Source organism: Arvicanthis niloticus, chromosome 2 (genome assembly GCF_011762505.2).
Source record: "Arvicanthis niloticus isolate mArvNil1 chromosome 2, mArvNil1.pat.X, whole genome shotgun sequence".
NCBI classification, from domain to species: Eukaryota; Metazoa; Chordata; class Mammalia; order Rodentia; family Muridae; genus Arvicanthis; species Arvicanthis niloticus.
In genome coordinates, this window is record NC_047659.1 from 65,442,013 (window position 1) to 65,467,383 (window position 25,371).

At 40.6% G+C, this 25,371-nt stretch overlaps 1 protein-coding gene across 10 annotated transcripts in view; it reads left to right on the forward strand.

Moving 5' to 3' along the window:
- Window positions 1–25,371, forward strand: part of Ambra1 (autophagy and beclin 1 regulator 1) — a 187,790-nt gene that overhangs the window by 140,440 nt on the left and 21,979 nt on the right. For all 10 annotated transcript variants that reach the window (XM_034494280.2, XM_076929256.1, XM_034494281.2 and 7 more), the window contains 3 exons: window positions 5,370–5,480; window positions 14,712–14,900; window positions 15,772–15,926. In XM_034494280.2, the coding sequence (XP_034350171.1) occupies window positions 5,370–5,480; window positions 14,712–14,900; window positions 15,772–15,926 (455 nt within the window). The remainder of the gene's footprint in view (window positions 1–5,369; window positions 5,481–14,711; window positions 14,901–15,771; window positions 15,927–25,371) is intronic.

Here is a 25,371-nt window from a genome sequence, read left to right on the forward strand (position 1 = left end):
TGTAGCAAAAGTGATTTTTTTAAAATAAAAAATATAGCCAGGAGTGGTAGCACATGCCTTTAATTCTAGCACTTGGGAGGCAGAGGCAGGTGGCTCTCTGTGATTTTGGAGGCCAGCCTGGTCAGCAGAGTTAGTTCCAGGAAAGCCAGAGCTACATAGTGAGACCTTATCTCCAAAATAAACAATCAAACAACAAATAATATTTTAAGAAGTTAATATTGTTCTAGTTTACTACATATGAAAACCTTTAAGCCTTAGAAATCTTTTAGCAAATCAAGATTTTCTTCTAAGGCTGAATGCCACCTCTATCCATGGCTCAGTCCATTAATTAAGTGGCCCTGGCACATTGCCTGCACCTTGAGCCAGAGCTGCTAAATGGTGGGTGGGTTTTTTGGTTTGTTTTTTTAAACAGGACAATGCTTTTTCTTCCTGATGTTTCCAAGAGACAGGCTCAGTTGGCCAGCAGTTCTTGTGCAAGAGAACCTGGTAACAATACTTTAATCTGTTGCTGGCATCTTTCACTCCCTAATCTGTGTTTACATGGCACTGAAAATTGACTCTCTGATGCCAAGCTCTGTTTCTGTGCAGTTCTCCTGCACGGTTGGCAGAGATCCCCTCCCTAGTCTCTTCACAGTACCACCCTACATGTGTATTTATTGCACAGCTGTTTTCAGAAGCATACGCTGTACAGGATGTCTCTGGAGTTGGGGCTAGAACTGAAATCATTGTGTTCCCAGTTACAAAGCCAGCATGTGCATTTCTGAACTGTTTCCCTGGTTGTAGATCTAATCCTCTCTCTGAGAATATAGTTGTTTCTTCAGTCTCTCTTAGCAACTAACATTTAGTTCATCATACATGAAGAAAACCAATTTATCTCCTTGTGTTTGGGGTTAGATATATACTTTTCTAGTGACTTAGAAGAAATGGCAAGGAACTAAAGCAGTTTGAGACTGGCTGTTAGAGGAGACGTCGGTGATCTAGATAATAGATGTTAAAGCCTGGGGAATAATTTGGAAGCTCAGTAGAATGGAGCCTACATAAAAATGAAGAGTGATTCCTTCCAGGGAAGTGATAGATCTTCTAATTAAAATGGTTTAAATGATTTACATTATTAATGAGGCCAAGAAACCTGAGCCTGATTTCTTTTTAAGAAATTTTTGGGCTGGAGAATGGCTCAGCAAGGCTAGGCTCACAACCAAATGTGTGTGTGTGAGTGTGTGTGTGTGTGGGGGGGTGTATGTGTGTATACATACACATATCTTTCAGACTTCTTCTATTTTGTGGAATTCTAGAGTCATAAAATAAAACCCACTAAAATCTTTCATAAAGGAAAAGAAAAGAAGGAAAGAAATTCCTACAGAGAGCCGAGCCTCTTTCTTGACCCAATAATCAGCAGGGTTTTTTTTTTTTTAATTGAAAATAGATTTTTTTCCCCCATATAATAGATTATGATTATGGTTCCCTTCTCCCAACTCCTCCTGGATCTACCCCATCTCCCTAAACTATACCCTTTCTTTCTCTATTAGAAAAAGGCATCCAAAACAAAATAAAAGCAAACCAGAATAGTGCAAGAAAACAAATGGGAGAGGGGTGACAAAGAATGTGCACATAGAGATGTAGAGAGACACATCACATTCACATATACAGAAATTTCATGGAAACACACAATTGTAGACGATAAAAGCCCCCAGACCCCAAGCCAAAGAAACCAAAATACCATTGAATTTGTTTTGTGTTGACCATCTACTTCTGGGCATAGGGCCTGCCCTTTAGTGTAGTTTGTATACCCAGTGAGACTTCCTTGGAGAAAACTATTTTTCAAGATGGTAGCTCATTTACTTCTCTCAGTTCTGGAACCCCATCTGGCTTAAACCTTATACATGCTATCACAGTCTGTGAGTTCATACGTACATTAGTCCTGTTGTGTCTAGAAGGCCTTTTTTTCTTTGTGCCTTCCATTGGCTCTTAGAAAATTTCTACTTGTTTTTCCACAGAGTTCTCTGAACCCTGAAGGGAAGGATTTGATAGAAACATCCCATTTAGAACTGAGTGTTCCAAGCTTTCTCACTCTGCACATTGTCCAGTTGTGGGTCTCCGTATTTGTTCTTATTTACTACAAAAGGAAGCTTCTTCAATGATGACTGAACAAGAGTATAACAGAATGTTGTTGAGAATCATTTTATTGCTATGTTCCCTTTAACAAAACGGTAGTACTTGGCTTTTCCCTAGGTCTGTGGCCTGTTTCATCACAGGTTTTTGGCCAGGCAAAGCAGTGTTGGGTCCCGTCTCATGGAGTGGTCCTTAAATTCCATCAGATAGTGGTTGGTTACTCTCACAGTTTTTGTGCCACTGTTGCACTACTGTATCTCACAGGCAGGTCACCATTGTAGATGGAAGGCTTTGAAACTGCATTGGTGTTTCCCTTTTTTTCCTCTGGTAGTGTGCAGAGTACCCTTCAGTACTATGGACACTGATCAGTTAGGGCGACTTCTCTGTATTCAATGAATTATGTAGGTGTCATCTGCAGCACTAGGGCCTTAGCATCAATTTGTGGAGAGCAACCAATACCTTTAGCAATAACCTGGGTTATTTAGCTTTCCATTGCGCCCCTTTCGTCAACAACTAGATTAAATGTGACTCATTCCCAGCACTGGAGGTTTCATTTGGTGGCTGGAGATGTCTACTTGTGTGTCTTTGTCTCCTTGTTATTTGGTGATTCCATTCCATCTATGAATATATTTTAAGATGCTTCATCTGTATTAGATTTCCACATGACCCCTCAAATGACCTTTAGTTTTACCTGCCCCTCCTTGTATCCCCCCTCTACCCTATATTCAGATTTTTTTTTTACATTTCTTTGACGTGTGTCTGTGTGTGTGTGTGTGTGTGTGTATGTATGTGTTTGTGTGTGTGTGTGTGTGTACACATGCGCTCAAGCATGCACATGCCACAGCACAGATTTTTTTTTTTTTTTTTTTTTGGTTTTTTGAGACAGGGTTTCTCTGTGTAGCCCTGGCTGTCCTGGAACTCACTCTGTAGACCAGGCTGGCCTCGAACTCAGAAATCCACCTGCCTCTGCCTCCCAAGTGCTGGGATTAAAGGCGTGCGCCACCACTGCCCGGCCACAGCACAGATATTGAGGTCAGAGGGCAACTTGTGGGGATCAGTTCTCTCCTTCACTGTGTGGACCTAGAAGATCAAACTCAAGTCTTTGGCCTTGGCAGCCAGTGGCTTGCCAGGTGAATCATTTCACCAGCTCCCAGATACAATTATGGAAGGAGAATTTTCTGGAAGGGTAAATATGAATGGTCTATATGTATCATGGACCTCATATGAATGGTCTATATGTATCATGGAGCCATCAGTAGAGGTTTAAAGTCAGTGGCCACATTGATAACACCTGCAAATGCTATGTTTCTAATGTTTTTGAGTACATCACAACTGTTTGATACTAAGTTTGATTTTGTAAGACTTTAAAAATATTCAAGGCTATCAGTTTATTTACAATAGTGTTTTTTCAACTTTTTATTATCTTTCTCCCAAGACATTTCTTTTCATTCTCCTTCCCATGGACACATACATACATGGTGTGTATCCATATATTCTGTCATTTGAAAGGCGAATTAATGAGATTATACAAAGTTTGTAGGGGGTACTCCTTTTTACTATTTATTTATATGGGGAAGCGGAGAGGACAAGAGCACACACATACACCACAGCACATGTGTAGAGGTCAGGGGATAACTCTTTGTCAGTTGGTTCTCTCCTCCTTCCTTATTTTTGAGGCAGGATCTTATTTCAGCTGCTGGGCTGTGTTCAGGAGCTTCCATCCAGCTCTCTGTCCATCCCCCTTAGCCCCGTTGCTGTAGGAGTTATAGAGTTCTGAGGGGTGAACACAGCTCATCAGGTTTGTATGGTAAGCACTTTTGCCTGCTAAACCATCTTCCTAGCCTGGAGGCTTTTATTTCATTTTGGCCCCATAAGCCATTTTTTACCTCCAGGAAGGCAATATTGGCCATGTTGAAATCATATAACCTAAAAATGTCATCATCTAGAAAATGAACTGTTATTTGTATCTTTTCTCAAATTAAAACTGAAAGGACTGTTAATAAACTAACACAGAAAGATATCTTCTGGTACAATGGCCAGCAGCCCCTGAATAAGGGAAAATAATAAATTCCCTATATTTCCTGATTGTGTAAAGGGTAGTTTCTCTCTTGGTCATTTGAGGAAAAAGCAGAGAAATCTAGAGGCAGCGGAGTAATAAATGTAGCTCTTTAAAAGAAACAATTAGAGATGTTTCACAGTGTTATTCAGAAGGCAAAGGCTAGATGATATTGATGAATTCTGGCATAAACTGCCTTGTCCCAAGGCTAATCAACATGGACCAAATCTGCAGCTGAAAATGCCATCTAGCTTGTCTTGCGCACAAGGATCTTTCTGTTCTCCTAAGAAGGATTGGTTCTGCCTGATCCAAAGGGTGGCTGTGTATGAAATGCACCTAGGAAGGAGGAGGAGGAAATGACATGTTCATGTAAATGAAATACAACTGCAAATTAAAGTGTCACCCTGTTTAAAAAAAAATCAAATTTTTATTTAATTGGTTACCAAGGAAAAAAAAATGTCATACTGAAGTGTGTGTATCAGGGAAAATTAAGCTGAAACATTACAAGTGAATCTGGAATTAAAGGAAGGTCTTGGAGGGGAGAATTTTTAAAAATTGCCTTAATAAAAATATTTTCATGTTACAAAGGCAGGCTCATAAATATCTGCTGTGTTATATGCCTGTGTTTCAAAAGAGATTAACACTATTACCTCACTTTTTCTTTACTGCCTCTCTCCAGTCACCATGTGGTGCCTGCCTCTTCTCTGGAGGAAGTCCTCTTTTGAGATGTCTTATTAGGAAAACGGTCACTAACAAAGGAGGAACCGCTTCTCCTGAGGAGCACTGCTTACTGCCAAGACACCCAGGACTGGACTGAAACTCTCATCTGACCTTTCTGTATACATGACATCTTCCCTTTGTTTTCAAATTCTTTACCCATATTTGTATGAAAACTCATCTGTTTCTTCAGATAATGTGTCTACTCTTAGATACTATATATTCAGGACCTGACACATTAATACTGGAAAGGACATATGAATGCTGTTCCATTTCCACATAGAACTGTTTCTTGTGAAAGGTTGTGTCTAGTTTCTCTTTGCAGTGACTTGGCATGTAGCTCTCTCAAGCTTTTGTGAGTTTTAGTTGTGGTTCTTTTTCTCCTCTACTAATTCATGTGTTCCATTATATTCTGCAGTAGAAACATACAGAAAAAGACTGAAGTGTATGTAGTCTAATGTGGTCTTTTTGTCTTCTCTGTCACCAGGGGCAGTAATTGGAGATGGACAGTCTGCTGTGGCTAGTAACATTGCCAATACTACCTACAGGCTCCAATGGTGGGACTTCACTAAGTTTGACCTTCCAGAAATCAGTAATGGTGAGTTGATATAAAACTAGAGTAGTGATGGGCAAGATGGGTTTCTGGTGAGACAGAACTTTAAAAAATACAAAAACACCAAAGTAGCACTGCCTTGTCTGTCTCTCACTGAGTTGTTGATGGCCGTGCACTCTGTGTAAAGCTTATCCTCAGCTACCAGTTACGCAACTCAGAAAACAGTTCAGGGAAAATGCCAGATCTTCCCTGAGGAATTTATGGAGAAGTTCATAGAGACTAAAAGACAGATGGAGCTGAGATTGAAAAGGGACTAGTGAGTGTAGACTTGTTAGCAAATCCAGGCCTCAACTAACCAGATGATTGGCATGATCAATATCTGTTTACAAACATGTGTGACTGATATGTTTCCTTTGAAAGACATCCATGGTCCCATTGTTCAACATTGTAGATGTTTCCTCTGCCTAAGGAAGGGCTTTTGTGTATTCCTAATAGGGGAGAATCAGCCCCTACTTGTTTGCAGCTGATGATGGTCTCACTATCACTGTTACATTTCTGCTAGAAGGTTCTTTTCTCATAGCAAGCCACCAGGGATTCTTTCTTTTGATGTCACTTCATCCCATTGGTCCTATTTCTGCTGCTGCAATGCCATATAATCTGTTTACTGTCTTTTAAACAGTCATTCAGTAATCTGGAAGTACCTCTACACCTTGCCTTTCAGATCAAACCTCTGCAGATTATTTTTTTCTAATGTGGTTTCCAATCTGTTCTTTTTTCCCCTTAACTTTGGGGGTAGGATGAAACAGAACAGATCAAAAAATTCATGATGTGAGCTAAAACGTAATACAGTGATGTTTGCTACAGATTCCAGCAGCTTTTTCTGAAGTTACTATTGCATTTACAGTAACTTAAAGTTCCTTGATAATTGTTAGTAAGCCAGAATTCAACCAGTTTGTATTATCTTCCCGTCATCGCAGTTCTAACTCTTGCCTTGAATTCTAGTTCTAGATCTTTATGAACTCTGATTTGCCCCTCTCTTTCCGTCTTAGGGATAATCTGCTAATTTGATAAACATCTCTTTTTCAGTCTTTCTTCAGATTTCTAACAAAAAATCGCAAATAAATCAGGAAATTGCATTAAACCTTGAGTATGTTTTTGGACTCCTATCCTGTATCAGTTTTGGAACATGAATTTTTAGTACTTTGGGCTTCACATCTAAAGTTCTTCGCTGTTAAAAAACAGTTTCTCAAGGTCTGGGGAGATGGCTCCGCAGTTAGCAGCACTTGCTAATTTTCCAGAGGATTAGAGTTCAATTTCCAATACCATGGGAAACTCACAAGTGCCTGTTAACTACTGCTCATGGGATCCATTGCCCTCTTCTGGGTTCTGAGAGTACCCACATTCATAGAGAATGTACAATGCCAGGTGTAGTGGCACATGCCTTCCAGTCCCCAGCATCTGGAAGGCAGAGGCAGGCAAATCTCTGAGTTCAAGACCAGCCTGATCTACAGAGCAAGTTCCAGGACAGTCAGGACTACACAGAGAAACCCCCACTCCCCACCCCCAAAAGAAAGAAAACATATATAAATACACATATACATAAGTAAAAAGTAAAACAGATCTTTTAAGTAAATAATTAGTAGAAGACAGTAGCTTTGTATGTATAGGCGAGTCTTGACCTTGTTCTCCTGCCATAGCCTTGAGTGTTAGGGCTGCAGGTGTGCATACTGTGACTGCTCTTATGTTTTCAGTATCATGTAAAGCATTGTAAGAGTTTAGAGATACAGATAAAAACACCTTAATTATTTAAAAATAACCATTTTATGATGTACCAGTCTTTAGTATTCTTATCAGACAAGATAAATGAAGTTAATTTTTCATGCTTTGTTCTTCATGAATCCTAAGTAGCAACTACTCATTTTATTCTAAGTGCCTATAAGCCATATGTCAAGTACTCTGTTCTTTTGATTTTTTGTTTTATTTATTATTGTGTGTGGGTATGCACATACCACAGCACCTATGTTGAGGTCAGAGGATAACTTTCAGGAATAAATTCTCTTCTCCCACTATGAATTCTGGGGATTGTACTCAAGTTACCATGCTTGTGAGGCAAAGTGCTTTTACCCACTAAGCTATCTTGCTGACTGGTACACTAATCTGTTCAATTCTACTCAGAATCCATGGCAGTCTGCCTTTCCCTTACTAAACTCAAGTTCATCTGTAGATTTGTGACCCATATATCTGGCCATAGTTCACCTTCAGTTATTTTTATTTTTTACTTTATCACTGTTTAAATTAGATAATATAGTTACAACTCAGAACTTACTTAAAGGATATACAATAAGAACTTTCTTAACCTTACACCCTGCTGCCTGTGACTCCTTGCAATAGGTAACCACTGTCAGTTTCAGTTCTTACACATCTCTGGAAAGATAGTGGATGTATGTGTAAGCACATAGAGAGCAGTGCTTTCCATCTATTGTGTGATCTAAATGACAGTGTGCTATACAATACTCTTCTTCACTTTTCTTTCAGTATATCTCATGAACTTCTGTATTTTTGTAAAGTGTGTGTGTGTGCGTGTGTGTGTGTGTGCGTGTGTGTGTATGTGTTATGCATCTGTGTGTGCACATGCAGAGACCTGAGTAAGATGTCAGTAGTCTTCCTGTATTGCTTTTCATCCTACTACCTTCAGAGAGTCAGAAGGCGCACAGGATCTGGCTGTCTCCATTCCTCAGCGCTGTGATTGCAGAATGCCTTTTCCCCTTTCCACCTTTCCACCTTTCTGTAAAACAGTTTATTGCTTTGGTGCTGGGAGATTTAAACTCAAGCTCTCATTCTATTAGGGCAAGCTTGTGTTTTTACCCACTGAGTTCTTTCTAGTTCTTCTTGTCTTGTTTAGAGATAGGGTCTTATTCTGAATCCCAGGTTAGCTGGGAGCTTGCAGCAGTCCTCTTGTCTCTGCTTCCTGGAGTGCTGAGATTATAGGCATGAGCTATCACTTTGGTGGCAGCTGCAGCTGCTGCTGCTATTGCTGCTGGTACAGGCAGCCCCCACAGCTGCCACTCCTCCTCCTTCTCTGCCCTGCACCCCTTTCTCCTCTTTTGAAAAAATAGCTACCTAGTAATTCATTGTAACCAGTGTCCTGTTGAAGGTCTTTGGAGTTTACAGTCTTGCTATACAAACTGCTACAGATTGTCCTTTACACATGCATTTCAGTAAGATAGCTGCTTTGAAATACAACTGCAGGGAAGAAAAGGTGCCTGTATAATTTTGGTAGACATTGCCTTACCTCCCTCTCTTTACAGATTGTTCAACTAATAACCTCATCTATAGGCATTGTTTGTTCCTTTTTGTTTTCAAACAAGTCCTCACTGTAGCCAGGATGGTTTCATATTCAGAACAATCAGTCCTCTTGCCTCTTTGAATGCTTGGCATTACAAGTATGAGCCACTGTGCTTGCCCGCCCCATAGTCTTTCAGAGTGCTTGATTTTTATAAACACTTGCTGAAGGAATGTGTTACCAAATTTTCGATATTTATGGATTTACTGGGGTAAAGACTACTACATGAGCATTTGTGTTTCTGCTGCCTTGTCTTGGCTGGCCATGTGCTTTATCTCTTTCTCTTCATGTGGTTCCCCCCCCTTAATAAATCTGTAGAAGTTCTTTATGAATTGGAAAATTAACTTATAATAGGAGTTTCTTGTCATTTGTCTTGACTTTGGTGAAGGTTATTTTTGACATAGAACTTATTTTAAGTCAGAATTATACACCTTCCCTTTTATGGTTCCTAGGCTTTGTGTCATCATTAAGATCATTTCCTACTTTTATATTTTAGTTTTATACATTTAAATCTTTGATTCATCAAAACTTAGTTCCAGGTGACCAACTGCTATGCATTCAATATGGATTTAAGCTAACTTTTTTGTTGTTGTTTTTTGTTTGTTTGTTTGTTTTTTGGTATGTGTTTGGGGTTGGGGGTTGCAGGTGGAACATTAATATGTGTCCTAGCTGTCCTGGAACTCTCTGTGTAGACCATGTTGGCCTTGAGCTCACAGAGATCTGCCCACCTCTTCCTCCCAAGTGCTGGGATTAAAATGAGTGAGCCATAATATCCAACAGGTTCCTATTTATTACTTCTAACTGTTTTAGCTAAAATTTTATTTAAGCTATAAAATATGTATAGTCTTAACCTTTATTTACTCTTGATAGATTTAGTCAGTAAATTAGGACTCTGTTGCTGTAGGATTAATTTTTTTTTTTTTTCAAAGTCGTCTGCCTCCTACTAGAGGATAGCTTTAGGTTTCAGAAGCTGTGCCCCAGCCTGGAGCCACTGATCTTTGGTTTTATTTATGGGTTCAGCAGATACCAAGTTGCTGTTCATGATTTTTCTGAATCAAGTTTAACCCCTTTTTAGAATTAGGTTAATGATTCTTGCTACTTGTTTCTTTCACTTGAGATTGAGGGAGCTAATGAATTCTAACCTGTGTTAGATGCTTAGAATGTTGTGAATAATGCTTCACCTCATGTAGATTTTTATTTATGTGTGTGATTGCCTATATATATATATATATATATATATATATATATATATATATATATGTATGTATGTATGTATGTTCTGTGTGTTCAGGTGCTTGCAGAGGCCAGAAGAAGGGGTTGAGTTTCCTGGAGCTAGAGTTCAAAGAGGTTGAGAGCTGACTGATATATGGGTGCTGAGAACTTCATCCATACCCTACAGGAGAGCAGCAGGTGTTCTTAGCCACTGAGCCATCATCTCTAGCTCCTCATTTAGATTTTTTTAATGCTGCTTTCATGAACAACGACAACAACCCTCACCCCCCAAAAAGGGGGGAAGTAGAGTGAGGAAAAAGCTAATTAAATTCACTTTGGGATTTTTCTTTTTCTTTTTCTTTTTCTTTTTTTTTTCTTTTTTTCTTTTTTTTTTTTTGAGACAGGGTCTCTGTATCCTTGTCCTTACTATCCTGGAACTCACTATGTGGACCAGGCTGGCTTTGAACTCACATAGATCCATCTGCCTCCCAAGGCTGGGATTAAAGGTGTGTACCACCAAACCTGGTTCCTTCTAATTTTTGAGAGGAAAACTCTTTCGTATATAAAATGTACAGATCTGATAGGAAAGCAGAGCCATCTACGTCTCTGAGCATCAGTATTTCTAGCCCCTCCTGTTTCTTGCTAAGGCATTTTCACCTGGAAATAATTTCCCTTTGAAGGTATGCCTGAACCTCTTGGGGTTCTGTGTTTGCATTTTGATTGGCTAGTTAGTTGGTTGAGGTGTTCTTGTTGCTGTTGTTTTGTTATTTGTTTTTGAGAGCTACTTTGTAACCCTGGCTGGCCTAGAACACACTATGCAGATCAGGGTAGCCTCAGACTTGCTACTGTCCTTCTGCCTGTGCACCCCATCACTCCATCACTCCTCAGTGCAGTGGTTACAGATATACACTGCTGGACTTGGCTTCCCTTGACCCTCTTAAGTAGTTTCAGTTTTGCTTATTTTCTTTCCATACCAGTATTGAATTCAGAGCCTACCACATGCAAGGTAAACATTCTCCCATTGAGTTCTATATCTCCCCAGTTCTAGCTGTCCTATAATTCTTTTCCATATGTTTCACCACTAAGGGACAGCAAGTTGCTGAGTTCTCAACTATGGTCGCAGACTTGCAGCATTTGACACACCTGGGGCCTTGCTGGAAGTATTTGCTCTCAGACTTTGCTTAGCAGCATTGTTCAGGTGTCACTGATCCAAGCTGCATGGCAGAGTGAGGTATGGAACATCAACAGGGTTTTCCAGTGTTGCGAACTGCCAGTGGCTTAGGCTGTGTTTCATTCACATCTTTCTTCCTATCTACTTACCTAGCTGCTCAATCCAAAAAAGGGATGAGTTTGTCTTTACCTTTAAAACATTACTTTTCTCTACCCAAGAATTGTCCTTCTGTGCGCATGCATATAATATATTTTTGTTTTTGTTTTTGTTTTCAAGACAGGGTTTCTCTGTGTAGCCCTGGCTGTCGTGGAACTCACCCTGTAGACCAGGCTGGCCTCGAACTCAGAAATCCACCTGCCTCTGCCGCCCAAGTGCTGGGATTAAAGGCGTGTGCCACCACTGCCCAGCTCCTTCTGAATATTATTAACTCACTGAAATTTCAACTTTGTGAGGGGAAGCTGCACACATGAACTATAGTAACTACTGACCATTATAACTATTTTTGTTTCTATACAGGAAATTATTAAGCAACAGACAGCAAGTGTAAGTTGCTAATTGGAGCTTTGAAAGAAAAATGAAATAGTGCTGTCTATATAACAGTGCTAGGTGCTGTCTATAATGGAGCTATCATAGTCCTCTGTGTGCCTCCCAAATGCCTTTAATAGGGTAGAAACATGGACCCAGATAAATAGATCACTAGCTGTCTTTCTGAGTTCATTATAGTTACCAGGAGTTGTAATGAAATTGAGTAGAGTTGGAAGAGGGAGCAAACTTTGGGAGGTAGCCATTGACTTTATCATAAGATAATATACAAACACAAATATAGTTGCTTGGAGTTGAGTCTGACAGAATGTTTTTTTGTCCATCTGTACAGTTTTTGCAAGCTTTAAGCCAAGCTTTCCAGAAGAAAAACCTTATTTTCTTTTCATCCTTATAATCAGTTAGATACTTCTTAAGAATGTTAGTAGTTTAAGGTCATTATGGTCCCTCCCTGCCACTTAGTGGTAATAGGATTGAGCCAAGGTATATTCTATATAGGCCAATGTTCTTTCACTGCAATATCCCCAGTGTTCTTCATTACTTTCTATAGTTAGGTCAAGTTGTCCAGGCTGGCCTTGAACTCTCTGTATGTAGCCCAGACAAGCCTTGAACTTGCTATCCGTCTGCCTCAGCCTTTTGAGTAGCTGTTATTACAGGCCAGTGCCTGTAGGTTCAGCTTATTATAGACTTTTATTTTTGACCAAAATACATGCTGGTATGTACAAGCTAGATCTCTGTATCATCAAGACAGATGCGCCATCATATATGTTGGGGACATGGAGTATAGGGAAAAATGGTAATTACGCAAAGGAGTCCATAGCATTTTATCATCTTCCTAGTCTTAATCCTACTTAATAGTTTTAAAATTCATTTTTATTTTTATTCGTATGTATTTTTGTTTGTGTGTATATGCTTATAGACATGTAGGTGCCCATAGATACTAGGAGAAGGTGTCAAATCCCCTGGAGCTAGAGTTCAAGTGGTTGTGAGTCATCCCTTGTGGGTGCTAGGAATCAAACTCAGGTCCTGTTGGAGTCCTTGTCAAGATCAATACATGACTGTAACTGCTGTGCCATTTCTCCAGCCCTTCTACTTAATATCTGTTATTATCTCTATTCCTTCCTTTGGTGGCAAAGCTCTAAATTGTTAATTTCTTTGTCTCTTACTGAGGATTATGCCCACATCAAGGTTAGAAAATCAAAATGGACTCACTCCTGAAAGCAACTTTATAATTCTTTTGTGTCTGGTCCTTGACTAGAATCATGTGGATCCAGAGGAAATTGCCATATTTTTGGCAAAAGGCTTGGGACCCTGTGTCAGGAGCAGACGGTACCATGCTAACAAGATAAATCTAGTCATGCAGGCTGGAGCAGATGGTAGGTTGGGAGTTGAGCAGCAGAGAGGCCTAATGGTGATAGCAGTAGTATTTGGATGTCATTATTTTATTAGTTAGCAAACAGAACTGTCCTCAGTTTTATGTGTAATGGTGCTGTAGGTGTCAGCCCCCAGGGATTGGCACAGCAGCCTAATCAGTGTGTTCTGATGTCATTTTTTTTTTAAAATCTACTCTGTTATCTCTGTAGCTTTGTTAGCAACACATAGGGAAAGGGGAACAAATACAATTTTACACATCACTCAATCTCCAGACCCATAAGCCTTTTAAAATCATCTTTTTGTTTTCTTTTCCTTGGCTAGTTTCCTAGGGAAATTTGCCCTTTCCATCTCAGTCCTGAATTTTGACTTACTGGGATATATTACCTGGAATCTGATGAAGGCAGCCTGAGCTTGGTTTGGCTTTGCTCTTAACTTATTTTTTTAACTTTTATTCCTCTAATGGTGGACATCTCATTCAAATAAGAGAACAAGTATAAGTATAATAAAGTCACTTTACATGGAATGGAGCTAAGTGAAACAAAGCTTAGGAGCTTGGCCTCTTTGCATGTGTTCTACTGTTCTGCCTGTGTGGGTGGCAGGTGGGCCCTTTTGTTCCAGCCTCACATCAAGGATAAACCACTTTCCCTGAGCAGGGAATCCCACAGTGCAAACATAGAGGGTTCAAATGCAAACAAACTAGGCACAGTCCTGTGTTCTCCGGCATCTCATTCATCCTTTCAGGCAGAGTGGGTTTTCCATTTTTAGCCTCTAGCCTCCAACTTTGTTTCCTCAGTAGGTCCAGTCTACTGCCTAGCCAGCCCAGTGAGTTAGTCTTGGTAACATAGATGTAGATAAGGACTACCTGGGGGTGTGTGTGTGTGTGTGTGTGTGTGTGTGTGTGTGTGTGTTTCTTTTTTTTTCTTTTTTGAGACAGGGTTTCTCTGTGTAGCCCTGGCTGTCCTGGAACTCACTCTGTAGACCAGGCTAGCCTCGAATTCAGAAATCTGCCTGCCTCTACCTCCCAAGTGCTGGGATTAAAGGCATGTGCCACCACTGCCTGGTCAGTTCATGGTATTTAGGAGGCACAGAATGTAATGAAAAATGCACAGAACTCCCACTGTGTAGTCCAGGATGGGCTTTGTTTCTCTTTTTCCTCTATTTGGAGTTGGGATTAGTGTTCCTGGAACTATAGACACAAGTTTCTGAAATGACTTCCTTCTGTGAGATCACATAGCAGGTTCTGAGGAGGCTTGCTTTCCCAGGAGCACTCTACCTGCATCCCCTTTACTTTAGAACCAGTGAGTTTGTGTTTTCATTTATCTTGGGTTCATACTTTGAACAATAGCAGCATTGGAGTGGATCTCCGGGGCATTGGTTAGTAACTTTTTTCTTATCTAATCAGTTGTGAACTAAGACTCCACTGGTGGTGGTGGTAATGGACTGTCCTATAGTTTCTACTAAATGGTAAATGCACAGATACTTCCTGCCTCTCTTATTTCCTGCTTCCCAACATTGTAAGTTAATTAAGACAGCTTGCCCCATTTCCAAAGAGGAAGGCCCCAAAACATCTTGGTCTCAGAATTCCTGACAGCATGGTGTTTAAACTTTCTCCCCTTCTTTTCTTTGTCCAATGCAGCCTCCGTGAATGTCCTGGTACAGAACTGCAAGATCTATAATGATGCCAGCTGTGACATTTCTGCAGATGGCCAGCTCCTGGCAGCTTTCATTCCAAGCAGCCAGAGGGGCTTTCCTGATGAAGGCATCCTGGCAGTGTATTCCCTGGCCCCCCATAACTTGGGGGAAATGCTCTACACCAAGAGATTTGGTAAGGGATAGGAAGCCCAACCTAATGACAGAGTTGACGCTGATGCCTTGGCATAGGCATTCCTAGGTGAGGCGTGGAGTGCATGGGTGAGAGTAATGGTCACATACTACCTCTGCCTTCATTCACTGAGGCACAGGCCAGAGAAAGATTGCTTTGCAGGAGTCCTGGCTATAGCATTCATTACAGAATAACCTCACAGTAAGAGCAATACACTAGTATGCCCCTGTGACAAAGGCTAGCAATAAGGAAGGAGTTTGTTAGTTGTGGCATGGAAAGCTGGATAAGCACATATACTGCAAGGTAATTTAGCTTTGTGTTTTAAAAGCCTTCCAAAGTATGTGCATTCTTTAATCCAGAAATTTTACTCTAAGGGAAATAATCCACTTCTAAGACATAATCAGAAAACTACAAAGATTATACAAAGATATTTGTGCTGTGTTATTTATCATACAGGAAAACATCAAATTGTTACTTCAAGAGATTTTTTTTTAAGTAATAGCTTAAATAAATGACTGTACAGTGTTGGCATAAAATACAAGTAGCTTTAACACTGCTCTTATGGAAGATTATTTAATAATGAAAAAGATTTATAATGTCTAAGTGAAAAAAACATTTCATAACAGTCCTTAGAGTGTGCTAGCAGTCTTGTAAAGTTATGAGAACCATAGCTAGTATTCAGTAGTGCTAAGTGTGCACCACACTGCACTCAGTAAGTATGCAGCTTCTCTCACTGCACACTGCAACCCTAGGAGATCACCTGAGCATAGTCAAACCGTGAAAGCTGGAGAAAAGGAGAAAGGACTACATGAAAATTGTTTCCATGGAATGGCAAGAGTTCTGAGAAATGTGACTCTCTTCTGTTGGCCCTCAGGTCCCAATGCCATTTCTGTAAGCCTGTCCCCAATGGGCCGATACGTTATGGTGGGCTTGGCCTCACGAAGGATCCTGCTGCACCCCTCCACAGAGCACATGGTAGCCCAGGTCTTCAGACTCCAACAAGCCCATGGTGGTGAGACTTCCATGAGGGTGAGTGTCATTGTTTACATCTCCTGGACTTGGCAGGGTAATGAGGGACTATGATGTGATCCTTCAGTTGACCCATGACCAGTATATTTCACTTTTACAAAATCAGAACTATTGAAAGTCAGGAACTTCCAGCTGCGCCTGTTGACATTGTTCCATAATCTCAACTACTTGGGAGGCTGAGGCAAGAAGATTTTTGCCTTAAAATAAAAATAGAGACAATGGGAAGTAATATCTTGGTGGCATACTTGCCTTGTGTGTGAGCGAGGATCATAGCACCAAGAAACTCAGGAACTTTCTCAAAGCCAAGATTATGAACCCAGAGGCTTAATACTTCCTAAACTCGATGTGAACCTGTAGTGCAGAGATATGTAAAGGACCCAGTTTAAAAAAAAAAAAAAAAAATGTGTCTTTAGGGCTAGAGAGATGGCTCAGTGGTTAAGTGCACTAACTGCTCTTCCAGAGGTCCTGAGTTCAATTCCCAGCAACCACCTGGTGGCTTCCAACCATCCATAATGGGATCTGATGCCCTCTTCTGGTGTATCTGAAGAAAGAAGTTGTGTACTCATATTCATAAAATAAATAAATAAATCTTTTTTTAAAAAATGTGTCTTTAAATAAAATTCTTTTTCTGGTTTGGTATTAAGGAAACAAGCTAAAAAAGTGATTGTATACCATGATTCCACCATGTCATAGTGGAACAAAAGGACTGTAGGCAGCTTCTTTGCTCTGAATTATCAAACCCTTTTACCAACAGAGTAGAAATGCTGTTTAGGACCCACTCCTGTATAAGGCATACCCCTCTTTATGGCCATGAGAGTTTTTTGGGTGTAGTATGGTTAATTATCATCTGGACTCACCCAACTAATGTGGTTGACTGAGTTCCCCTCATCCTCTAGGGTCTTGTTAGAGATAATCAAGCATTTAAACAGTTCTCTAATTAGATAGTATTTAAGTTCGGTTCCAATCTAAGAACTGGTGAATTGCTTTCCTCAGTTTTATGTAGTCTGTACCATTTATAGTTTGGTGCATTTGGTGGGATTGTTTTGTTTTATTTTGTTTTTTGGTTGGGGTGTGTGTGTGTGTGTGTGTGTGTGTGTGTGTGTGTGTGTGTGTGTGTGTGTTGCCTTTAGCTGTGTTCCATGTATAGTTAATCTAACCCAGCTGGGTTCAATATAAGTTCCTTAAGAATATAGTCCCTGGGCCCTTCATCTCGTGCTGTGCTTGTAGAAACTTGTTGAATGCTTGAACTAGGAAACATTTACTGTCAAGAAAAAAAAAATTAGAGCTATGCAAAGTCATCACTTTGGAAGGGTCTGCCTGGGGTGGTCTTTTCTTTGCTGGCCTCTTCTTCCTCTGGTTTCTTAATGATAGTATCTTTTGGCTGACCGTACTGAAATGCTTTTCAGACTCCCTGAACCTGATGCTGAAAAGGCTCTTGTTTGCCAGGATACCTTAAAACCTAAGATGTTTTTCTTTTCCGAATCTTCAGTTGCCCTCAAGTTTGTCCTCTCCTTTAGCAACTTCCTTTATAGAACTGACTGCTCCCACTACTCTACTGAGTACGTACCATTATGCTAATTGTTGTTTCACCAATCTGCAGTTGTTTCTATATGTTGGACTTTACCTCCTTTGAAGAGCAGAGGCATCTATTTTTTTCTTTATGAAATCCAAGTACCTAGTAGAGAACCTGATACACAGTAGAAACTAAGTGAATTAAAGAGAATCTCAGAAAAGCACCCTTGCCCCATACCATTTTCAGGTGGTAATTATCAGAACCAGTGGCATCCTTGAAAACCTCTGAAAGGGGTAGCAACAAGGAACTCTGCTTTTGATAACATGACAGTAGAGTTCTGATACTTGAGTTCTGTATGGTGAGAATGAGAAAACCATGGTAGTTCACCAAGCTCTTTTTCTTAACTAGATATCTGAGGATGGAAGTAGAGTTTTACTGTAGTGTTGTTCTTTCACTAATCCTAAGCAGACCATAAAAGCACCTGGTGTCTGCCTCTCACCACCTATATCCTGGTCTCAACAGGTCTTGTAACTAGTTGTAAAAAAATAAAAATTTCTTATGGATCTTATTGCAGTAATGCTAATACACATTTCCAGCAACTTCTCAAAAAACTGGCCTCTTGCTTAGTTCCTAGGCAAAACTTGCCAGCTCTCCGTCTTTCTCATGATCAGTCAGAAACACCTGGCTAAAATCAAAAACCTACAAGCAAAAGCTAAGATGTCTTTTGTCATGTGAGGTCAGAGATGATGAAATTTGGTTGGAGGACTCTGCTGGGAAGACAAGATCCAGTTGGTCCACTTCCTGAGGCATTCATGGCAGCTAGCCAGCTGTGTGCCTTGTGTGAGCAGCAGTTTCTGAGCATGCCCCGATCTCCAGTGAGGTTTTTTGATTCTCAATAAGTACCATCTGTCATTAGGTGAGAAAACTGAAGTGACTGGGAAAAAAATCTCATTTGGGTGAACATTCCTCTCACCAAGAGGATCAAGGTATCTCAACAAATATTTTGCTCAATCACTGACTCTGCTTTTCTGGGGTTTGAGGTCCTGTATTCAAAGAACCAAAGCATTCAGCAAATGTCCCTGAATTCACTCCTCAGCAGAAGGGAAGCCACACATGTTGTATGAGTGCGTGCGTGCATGCGTGTGAGCATGCGAGTGTGTGAATTCTAGGCATTAGATGCCCTCACGCATGATAGGCAGCCTGGCATTCTCTCTTTTAGTTGTGCTATGCCATCCTTAGGCACACTGTGATATGCCATCCAGCATATCCAAAACTTCTGGGGAGTTTTGTCAAATGGGACTGAAGGATCTCTCTGCATTGGTGTCTACCTATCTCTCTGTCCATCTCTGTCTCCCAGCCTCTCTCTCTCTCTCTCTCTCTCTCTCTCTCTCTCTCTCTCTCTCTCTCTCTCTCTCTGCATAGATTAGCGTAGGTGCTTCTCTATCTGTAAAGTTAGCTTTGCCCTTGAAACATGCTTATGCAGAGAAGGAGCCTAGAGCTTCTCCACCGTGTATTTCCCCTCCCCACTATAGAATAACTTCTCGGATTCACTATGATAATATTCAAAGAGACGAACTTGTTGTACCAACAGACATTCCCAGGGGAAAATCCTCTGGAATATTGATTTATTTTAATTCCCACTAAGTAATGACTCTCCCAGGAGATGATCTTTTACAGGATCCCATATGAAATCTCTTCTGTAAATGTATTGCTAATTGTTGTTAGCCTTGGTGTGCTTATTGTAAGAGTTCAATAGTAGTCCTTGGGCATTGGAACTATAGTTCCTGTATAACAGGGGACCCTCGAAAACACAAATTCACTTTAGATGTACAGTCACAAGTGATCCCAGCTACTCAGAGGCTGAATCAGGATTGTGAGGGTGAGGACAGCCTGTTCTATTATGAGACCTTGTCTCCAGATGAAAAGTATTTACAAGATTTAACAGTGGTATAGTGTCGGATCTTAAAACAAGCTTCCCATACTGGAGAGGTGGCTCAGTGGCTAAGACCACTTACTGCTTTTGCAGAGGACCAGGTCTGGTTCCCAAACACCCACCTGGAGGCCCACAATCATAAATAACTCCAATTCCAGGGAATCCAATGCTTTCTTCTTACCTCTAAGAAGGGTATCTGGCACACATGTAGGTGGTGCCTGTACATAAATGCAAGCAAAACATTCATATAATGTTCATATATATGATTTTAGAATTTAAAACAAGCCCCTCCTTCCCAGTGGTTCTGCTTTACATAAGAGCTTTGGAACTGCTGGTCTTAATGTCTACCACCTTCACTAAGGTGTTGCCTTTAGTATTTCAGCAAGGCAAGCAGAGGTTAGATCTCAGATTTTCTTACACCATCATGATTCTAAGATATGTCCTGCCTTGATCCTTTGCTGATTTTATTGCTGTTTGTGTTGTTTCCACCAAACTCAGCCTCCCCAGGGTCTCGCTACACATAATAGGCTGACCTTAATTTAAAGAGGTCTGCCTGCCTTTACCTCCCAAGCTCAGAGATTAAAGTCTCCCTGTCCTTTTACTTCAGATTTTAGAAAACAGTGCCTTTATTTCCATGATATCTTCAGCTATTTATATACACTTACGGTGTAGCTTGGTAGGATAGAGCTGGTAAAGACTAGAACTGTTCTGAACTGCATGGCCACCCAGTACAGCCTGGTCATAGAGCTGTCATAGTTTCATTGTGGTAGGAGGGCAAGATAGAGCAGAGCAATTTCCAGCATGGCCCACACTCAGCCTTCTGAGTGCCTGTGCTTCACCTCCAATCTTTTTTCAGTAGTTGCGTTCTCCAGGTCTTTCTCTTAATTGTCTGTACCTCTTCAAGGCTTTGATTCCTCAGGTTGAGTCATTTTCAGTTCTGTCCTATTTCTAGGAGAGAGGATCCTTTTAGTATTCCCTGTCGCTGCTTTCCAAGGCTGCTTCTAATTCTAAGAATTGGAAAAGCGGGAAGAATGGGCCCAGGCTCCTGTTTTCTGTCTCCTTTTCTCTATCCACTAGAGAACCCCTAAGCTGGAGTTGAGGCTCTCTATGACTCAGTCGCCTTTGCTATTTGATTCCCTTTCACTAGAGCAAGTCAGGGCTTTTTGTTAATTTCTGTTTTGTTTTAAGTTAGGCTTTTAGAGACTGCTGAGCTGAAGTTTTGCTGAATTCCCAAAACACTTAAACTGCCTGTGTTCCCGCTCAGCTTCATTTTCTAATTGGAACAAGGCACAATATTGTAACAGAAAACTGCAATTAATTTTCTAAAATAGTGGCAACTTGCACATTATAATAACTTTGGTTGTAACCAAGTGAAAGCACAATAACAAAATTACTAATGAAGCCAGAAATAGTCATATACCAAGTCACTCCTTCAGTTTGTGTCATGTAAGCCCTGTGTTACTCAGGGAAAGAGTAAAAAGTCAGGGCTGGGGCAGGGGCTCGAGGACACGGGATTTGCTAGGCATTCTCAACTAGAAAGTAAGAATAAGGATAAGGATCTTCCAAATGGGAGTTAACATGTCATGTACTTTTCCCCAAGGCACAGACTTTCCTTCCCCCAACAGATGCAAATTATAGGCAGACGAATGGTTTAGAGCTGGAACTAAGTAGTAGAGTGCTTTTCTAGCCTGTTCAAGACCAGGTTCCATCCCGAGCTCAAGGAGAAAACTGGAAACAGTTCTCAGTACATTAGAGGCTCTAGGAACTTGAAGCTTAGTGCTGCTGGCCCACATACCACTCCACTTTCTCTCTCTTTCTGTAGAAGTCATGGACAAGAATACCATCATTGGACTTCGTTGGGGAGTATCAGTCTATTTATTGAAAATGTTTTTTTTTTTAATGCAGTAAAGCTTTATTTAAGGGCTCAGTGTTGCCCTGGTTAGCCATGTGGAAAATGTATTAGGATGTCTGTTTGGTTTTCATGTGTTTGTGATGCTAGAGACTAAACCCAGAGCTCAGAGCTGCACATGCAAGTCAGAAATCTACCTTTGAGCCACCCCATGGCTCTCTTCCCTTCTTGGTTTTATGAGTTCTGCTGTTCAGTCAGTGGTGAGCTCTCATCTGGTTTACTTCTATGGTTTCTTCTATTAACCATCTTTTAGATATTTCTAAGTAACTGAGAAATTGATGAGTATTCCATATCCTAAACTTTCTGGGTCATGTTAATCATCATCCTAATGTTAGTGCCCTGAAAAACTTAAAGACTAGAACTCAGGAATGATGCACACCTGAGCCTAACACTTGAGAACTGGAGGTAGGGTTCAAGGTTGGGCTGTGAGATAGCTCAACAGGTAAGGGCACCTGCCACTAAACCTGGCCTGAATTTAATGCCTTAAACACACATTGTAAAAGGAGGAAACGCCCAAAAGGTGCCCTCAGATCTCCACGTGCATATTATGTCACACACACACACACACACACACACACACACACAAAGCAAAATATCCATACACACAAAATGAAAATAAATAAATCTTACAAGAAAAAAAAAAAAAAAGACAAGCCCAGACTATAGAAACTCTGACTCAAAAAGTACAACAATATCCACAAAAGAAGATTAATTGGAAACATGTGACATGCAGAGTGCTAGTCTTTCTGTAATTTCCATTGTAGCTTAGATCCTGGATCTGGGTGGGTGCCTGAAGCTATTAGTCCTGGCCAGCACTTATACCACTTCTTACACATGGGCTTCTCTGAACCATCCTACTTTTATTTTAATGTGTCTAATCTTCACCACTATCCTCCCCCAGGCCCCGCCTTGTATAATCCTACACACCTCTGTATATCTGGATTTTAAAACTTTAATTTTTCAAAGGTGATCCAAAACTCTGGCTTGGTGAAGAACACTCAGAAGGTCCAAGGGTGTGAACTATTTCTTAATCTTGGGGAAGCAGATTTGGCTTTGAGTGCAGAGTAGATGCTGAAATTACAGACACTTTATTTTTATATATTGGAAGGGTACCATTTCTTCAAGGGAAGATTGGGACAGAAATGAGACAGCTTTGTTGTCAAAAATGATTTACTCCTTCCCAAGATTCTGCCCTCATTAATTTCCTTAAAGCTGCCTGTCAGTTGATTAAAAGCTGTTTCCACTGCAATTATCTTAAAGTTGACTTCTGCAATATAGCACAAAGTGTCTATCCTCAAAACGTTCCTCTCTTCAGAACATTGCAGAAAAGTGGGAGGGGCAAGTTAAAAGTCAGAGGTGTCTCTGATGTGATTTGTCAGAGGAGGGGAGAACAAAATACAAAATTAAAAATATCATTAGAACTGCCATCAGGAGAATTTTTCCATGACAGTCACACAGCTCTGATGATCCCCTCACACATACACACTGTGAGGTGTCTTCTCTTTGGAGATTGGAATCCGTACTACATTCATGTCTTCTCAAAAGAAAAGTTTGCTGTATGCCTCCTATAAGTATTAAACTGAAACTCTTGGGACCCAGGGAGCTCTGAATTAAGAGTTTATTACACTGGGCATGTAGTTCAGCAACAGAGTACTTGCCTAGCATGTGTGCAGACATAGTGAATCACCAGTAGTGGAAGGGAAAGTAGGGTACGTTTCCTCCATCACTTACAGCAAAGCTAGATAGCAATTCAAAAAGTGTTCCCAAAACCAAGAGTGTTTGGTAACAAAAAATAAGGGAAAATGTACGTTCACATGGGACCTGTGTTTATAAATAAGAGGAGCAGAATTATTCTGTGAAATTGGAGAAATCAGTAGCTAAGGATGTCAGCATTGGTGTTGAATGAGATAAGAATGGAGTCAAGGTTTCAATATATTCATTCAGGAATGTGAGAGAGAGTCTTTTTTGTTTGTTTTTTGTTTTATTTTAGTTTTTTTGTTTGTTTGTTTGTTTTGTTTTTTTGAGACAGGGTTTCTCTGTATAGCCCTGGCTGTCCTGGAACTCACTCTGTAGACCAGGCTGACCTGGAACTCAGAAATCCACCTGCCTCTGCCTCCCAAGTGCTGGGATTAAAGGCGTGCGCCACCACCGCCCAGCTAAAAGAGTCTTTCATTATGTCTAATTAATGTGTTTCATTACTTTCCTCCACTTCCCTCCACTCTTTGAATCCTTCACTCTTTGAAATAAATTCAGGACATCTCAAAATTTTGCTTCTGTCAAGGTCCAGGTACTAGACTGAGTCTAGGAATATAGCAGTGACCAGAGACCTCTTGTACATCTCAGTTTAATAATTTGCTGCTTTTGTTTTGTTTGGGGGTGGGGGTGCTGTGGTTGAGACCATCTTGCTAGGTAGCCTAGGCTGGCTTTGAACTCATTATCCTCCTGCTTTAGCTTCCTACGTTCTGGGATCACAAGTGTGGCCTAGCATGCCAGGCCAACTCCTGCTTCTGGATTGGTCTTAATCACTTTCACCTCCAAAATCTTTATTGTATATGGCATCCAGGAGGCATATGTTGTTAGCTTCATGAATGTGAGTTTCATTGAGTTCTGTATGTTATGTGCTTCCCAGTCCCTACATGCACGTAATCTGTTCACTGCCATCAGTGTACACCGTAAACTGTAACGAGCAAAGGCACTAATGAGGAGCTTCCTTTTGAAAACAGGGAGTTTCTTACTCATTTTCATGATTCTGCATTTCTTGTTTTAACCAAATAAAAAGTGGAAAGTTAACTAACTTGGTATGTTCATCATTGTTTTTAAATAAACACTTCATTAGTCTTTATCTTTTCTTGAAACAGTCTTTCTCTGTAGCTCAGTAGATATGAATTTATGATCTTTCTGCCTCACCTCCCAGAGCTAACAAGATGGTTTATGATTAGGTTTGGCACCAAACCTAATAATCTAAGTTTAGTCAATTGTCAATTCCTGGAATTCACATGATGGGAGAAGAGACCTGACTCCTACAAGTTAGCCTCTGACCTGTACTAGTGTGCTGTGGCATTCATGAGAGCACACACACACACACAGAGAGAGAGAGAGAGAGAGTGAGAGAGAGAGAGAGAGAGAGAGAGAGAGAGAGAGAGAGAGAGAGAGAGAGAACACAGAGAGAGACAGAGAGAGAGGGACAGGCAGACTAAATGTTTAAAAGAAAAATTTAATCCTCTCTAGGATTGTTGGGGTATGGTTAAGTGGAAGAGTGTTTGACTAGTATTCATAAGGTCCTAGGTTTTATCTTTCGAACATAAAAGGAAATACACAGGCCTTAGAGATAGCAAATGTTATTCAGGTTTCCTAGAGAGGATTCTGGGGATGTAATATTAGTGGTAGAACACCTACCTAGCATCTACAGAATTTTTCATTAGATCCCTAACACCACAAAATGAAAGAAAACTAAAGCTAGGTATGGTGATACATGCCTATGATCTAGCATCCCAGAGGTTGAAACAGCGATTGTAAGTTTCAGTCCAGGTTAGGCTGTGCCACAAGGTCAAACCTGTCTCAAAAAATAAAATAATGATTGTATGCCCCCTCCACCCTTACCCCACCCACCTGCCCTAGGATATGTGTGTCTTGGCACCCATCTATCCAATGTTTCTTGTCTTCTTCTCTCCACTAGTCTTTCCCATCTTATCAGACAATTGGTTTTCTTCTTATCACCTTTTTTTGAAAACTTAAAACATCCTGTGCTTTCTCACAGGTTTTCCATCCCAGGGCCCTTCTATCCTCCATTTTTTCTCTTTTCTTGAACCAGCTTTCATTGTCTTATGGCAAGGTAGACTCACCAGTTCCATTAGACCTCCAGCCATCACTATAAGGTTCCAGTTTCACAGATGATGTACATAAAAGCACCGAAGAGGGTTTTTGTTTTTGTTTTTTCCTCCTACCTTCTCAACTGGCTGGCTCTGAGCAATGCAGTTTGTTGCTGAGCTAATGGTCTGAGGTTTTTCTTGACATGCAATAAAAAAGAAAGGTTAAAGGCTCTGCAGCATGCTTTTCCCGTTGTTTTTGGAACAGGCTTTTTTAGAGCCTA